At 49.4% G+C, this 4,337-nt stretch overlaps 1 protein-coding gene across 1 annotated transcript; it reads right to left on the bottom strand.

The window, feature by feature from the left end:
• Positions 1–1,251: 1,251 nt before the first annotated feature.
• ETH_00007000 (uncharacterized protein) lies at positions 1,252–4,078 on the bottom strand (the record flags this gene model as incomplete). The annotated part of the gene is made up of 3 exons (XM_013380334.1): positions 1,252–1,997; positions 3,059–3,252; positions 3,977–4,078. Coding segments are annotated over 3 exons (1,042 nt in total), but the record flags the coding sequence as incomplete, so codon positions are not given.
• Positions 4,079–4,337: the final 259 nt, after the last annotated feature.

Here is a 4,337-nt window from a genome sequence, read left to right as displayed (position 1 = left end):
AAAGGCCCGCATGCAAATAAAAAGGAAAATGCATTTTAAACAAAATTCAAAATTGGGCTGGAGGCAGAAGTCTTATTCGCCTGTACTTAACACTCAAGCCGACTCTCCCCACTGTATATATATATACATGTAAATATATATATATATATATACACATATATAGATATAGGTATATACAAATATATACATATATATATGTATATATGTAAATATATGCACATATATAAATGTGTATGTGTATATATGTATATGTATATATATATATACACATATCTATCTATATATATGTATAGATAATGCATAGAGAACATACGAATTACTTGCGCCTGGGCTATAAAAACAAACAAATATACGTAAGTATATATACAAGTAAATATATACCTATATGTATAAACATATAGACATACATATGCATATATACATATATATATGTCATGTATATGTATATATATATATATATATTCCATAAACATATATAGTCCACCACTGTTAGTACCCTATACTTATTTGGGTGCATGCAACAGGGGGCCCCCCATCTTTCCCAAAGGGGGGCCCTGGGGCCCCAGAGGGGCCCCCAGGGGACCCACAGGGGGTCCAGAGTCCCCGTAGGGGGCCCCACAGGGGCCCCACTGGGGCCCTGTCGGGTCCCTTTTGGGGGCCTCACTGGGGTCCCAAAAGGGGCCCCACAAGGGCCTTAGAAGGGGCCCCACAGGCCCCCAGGTACTTCTTGGGGGCCCACTGGGTCTTATAGGGGTCACTCGGGGCCCCTCGGGAAGTGGCTAGGGGGCCCCTGTGAGTTTTTCTTTGGGCCTTTTGAACTTAAAAGAAAGACAAATAAAATCAGTGGAGGCTTTTATAAATAAATATTATTTAAATGTAAAAATGTGTAAGGTTGTACGGGTACATATATATTATATATTTACATATTATATATCCATATAATAAATGTATAGATATATATATATATATACATAAATGTATTTATATACATATATAAAAATGAAAGTGGATTTAAAGTAGAGCTCGCAGCAGCTGGCTTAGGAAGGAAACGCCGCATAACAGCATCACCGGCAGCAGCAGCAGCAGCAACAGCAGCAGCAACCGCAGCAGCAGCAGCAGCAGCAGCAGCAATAGTCAGAAAATGTAAAAGACAGCAGGAATCCAAGCAAAGACTAAACGTTAAAAGGCCAACAAAAGCTGAGAGCCTCAACATATATTTTTGTCGCTTTAAAGAAATGCAATAAAACAAACCCAGGGGCCCCTGGGGGGCCCCTGAGGGGCCCCTGGGTTTTTGAGGGGCCCCTGGGTTCTTGAGGGGCCCCTGGGCCCTTTGGGGGCCCCTAGGCCTTTGCCCTTTAGAGCCCCAGGGGCCCCTAACTGAGGCCCCTGTGGGGCCCCTGTGGGGCCCCTGTGGGGCCCCTTTGGTGTCCCTAGGGGCCCCTGTGGGGCCTCTATGGGGTCCCTGTAGGGCCAACATGGGGCCCCTGTGGGGCCCCTGTGGAGTCTCTGTGGGGCCTCTGTAGGAGGCCCTGGGGGCCCCTGTGGAGCCTCTGTGGGGCCCCCTAGTTGGCTCTACAGGGAACCCCTCCCATGGACCTCTCAGGGCAGCAGCGGGGGCCCCTGAGACCCCGAAAGTCCTTCTTAATTGCTGTTCTGAATTTGGGGGCCCCAGAAGGGCCTCGGTGCTTGCAAAGGCGCCCACAGGGGCCCCAAAAAACTCTTCAAACCAGGGCCTCAAGGGGCCCCCTCTAGATCCTTTTAGGGCCCCACAGGGGCCCGCACAACTGGAGCCACAGGCGCCCCTCTCGGGCTCACAAGGGACTCCATTAGGGGCCCCTGTGGCTCTTCTTTGGGGCCCCACAAAGACCCCAAAAGCCAGAATTTCCCAAAGGCACCTGCGAGGCCCTTCTGGGGCCCCAGGGGGGCCCCTGCGGGGGCCTGGGAGGCCCCTGTAGTGCTCCAGGAGGGTCCGTCCCTGTGGGGCCCCAGGGGGCCCCCTTAAGCGCTTAGGGGGCCCCTGCGGGCCTTACAAAGGGCCCCCCCCTGGGGGGCCCCCAGCGGGCCCCTCGGGGGCCCCTGGGGGCCCCCTGGGGGCCCCTGGGGGCCCTGAAAAGGCGATTTTTGGGGCTGATTGGCCGCTAGATGGGGCCGTTGAAAAGGGTCTCGTGCCCCTTTTGGGGAATGTCGAGGGCCCACGGAGGAACTACTAAAGTGGGGGGAAAGAATCTGGCGGAAGGGCCTGGGACTTTCGGCCTGCGGGAGACAGAGCGAACTTGTCATTTAATTGGGTTTGTTTTTGCTCTTTTTCATTATTTTTGCCAATTTTTGAACCACTTTTTGCCTATTTATTGCCTACTTTTGTTTTTTTATTGTTTATTTATTGTTCATTTGTTGTTTATTTGTTTATTGGCTTTTATCTGCTTTTGTTTGATTGCTTTTTGGGCTTTTCGGATTTTAACTGTGAAGTGTTTTGTTGCTGTTATGCGCAGATGCGAAAGAGCAGGCCTTTAACTAATTTAATTAGTAAACTAATTAATTAATGAATTAACTAATTAATTATTAATTAATTAATTAACTAATTAATTAGTTAATTAATTGATAGCAAACAAATAAATTAATCAATTAATTAAATGAAGACACTTGAATTCTTAAAAGGCTTTCGCTATACTTAAATGCTTCTAGGGCTTTAGTGGCATTTCTGGTTGCTGTGGGGTATCTGTGTCTTCTGTTCTGCTGCTTCAATTCTTTTTTATTTTTGTTTTTGTCTTTTTTTGTTTTCCTTTTATCTCTTTTATTTTCTAAATCTGTCTGCAGCAAAGAGGTGCTTTGTGGGGTTCTTTAGGTGTCTGTACAGCCCGAAATTGTGGGGCTCCCGCTACTCTGTGCCACTGCATCAGCAGCAACAGCAGCAGCAGCAACAGCAGCAGCAGCAGCAACAGCAGAAGCAGCAGCAACAGCAGCAGCAGCAACAACAGCAGCAGCAGCAGCAACAGCAGCAGCAGCAACAGCAGCAGCAGCAGGAACAGCAGCAGCAGCAGCAGCTTGTTAGAGCGCGCACTTGGCTCCTTTTGTGAGGTAGGGGTAGCCCATTTTGTTGGCCTCGAAGCCCCCGAAAGAATCTCTTGAAGGATCTTTTTCTCTTTTTTTTATTTCCAAAACTTCTTTGCAGTTTTTAAACAGCAGCTGATGCCCCACCACAGGCACGTGGCCCCCGTAGCCCGAAGGGAAGTCGCTCTGCACACTCACTTCCCGCTGCAGCAGCAAACAGCAAACTCCCAGCACCTCGGCAGCTAGCTGCAGCAGCTGCAGCAGCTAGTTGCAGCAGCTCGCTGCAGCGGCAGCTAGTTGCAACAGCTCGCTGCAACGACTAGCTGCTGCAGCTAGCTGCAGCGGCTAGCTGATTGGCAGCTGGGTGCAGTGGCTAGGCGCAGCAGCTAAGCGCAGCAGCTAGGTGCAGCAGCTGGGTGCAGCGGCTAGCTGCAGCAGCTAGGGGCAGCAGCTAGCTGTAGCAGCTAGGGGCAGCAGCTAGCTGCAGCAGCTAGGCGCCGCAGCTAGGGGCAGCAGCTAGCTGCAGCAGCTAGGTGCAGCAGCTGGGTGCAGCGGCTAGCTGCAGCGGCTAGCCAGCGCTCCACAGGCGAGAGCGCCCCCAAGAAGCACTAGGGGCTGCGTTGGATAGCTGCAAAGATTTATTTAAATGAACTAAAAGATTAAACGCAGCAAAAGGCACATGGCTAGCTAGCAGGAAAAGACTGGGCTACAGAGTTGGTGGGGAATGCGAATAAAAGTAAATTTGCTGAAAATAACTCCTCTGCTGCTCCTTTTTCAGCCAGATTTGGCTAGCTAGCGGGCTAGGGAGCTAGCTGTGGCTAGCTGTTGCTAGCTGTGGCTAGCGGTGGCTAGCGGTGGCTAGCTGTGGCTAGCTGGGAGTTATTTAAAGGGAATTATTTTGAATTTTGGGCCTAAATGCCCTTCCTACCCCCTGACACATGTCGTTGTAGCTGGTGCGGTACATGTTGGGGTCTTGGCTGACCCGCAGCAGCCCCCCCCTCTTCGCGTTGCTGGGGCCTGAGAGCTCCATTTGCAGCAGCGGAATATAAAGTTGAAAAAAATTGAATTTTAAATCAAAAGAAAAAGAGGAAAAGAATAAATAATGCTGCAGTAACTGCAGGCAGTCTACGGCGCGCGCGGCGAGGTGTCTGTACACCTCAGAGAAAAGCTCGCGCAGCCCGCGAGGCACGCCCAACCCTTTGGGCAACTAGTTTTATAAAAAAGAAAATGAAGTTTCAGTTTATTCAAATAAATCCTTTTATTATTAATTACTCTATTATGTACTGCAC

The sequence above is a fragment of the Eimeria tenella genome, genomic scaffold, assembly GCF_000499545.2.
Source record: "Eimeria tenella Houghton genomic scaffold, Eth_scaff519, whole genome shotgun sequence".
Lineage (NCBI taxonomy): Eukaryota > Apicomplexa > Conoidasida > Eucoccidiorida > Eimeriidae > Eimeria > Eimeria tenella.
Note: the sequence above shows the minus strand (reverse complement) of the source record. Positions and strands in the feature narration are given on the sequence as shown.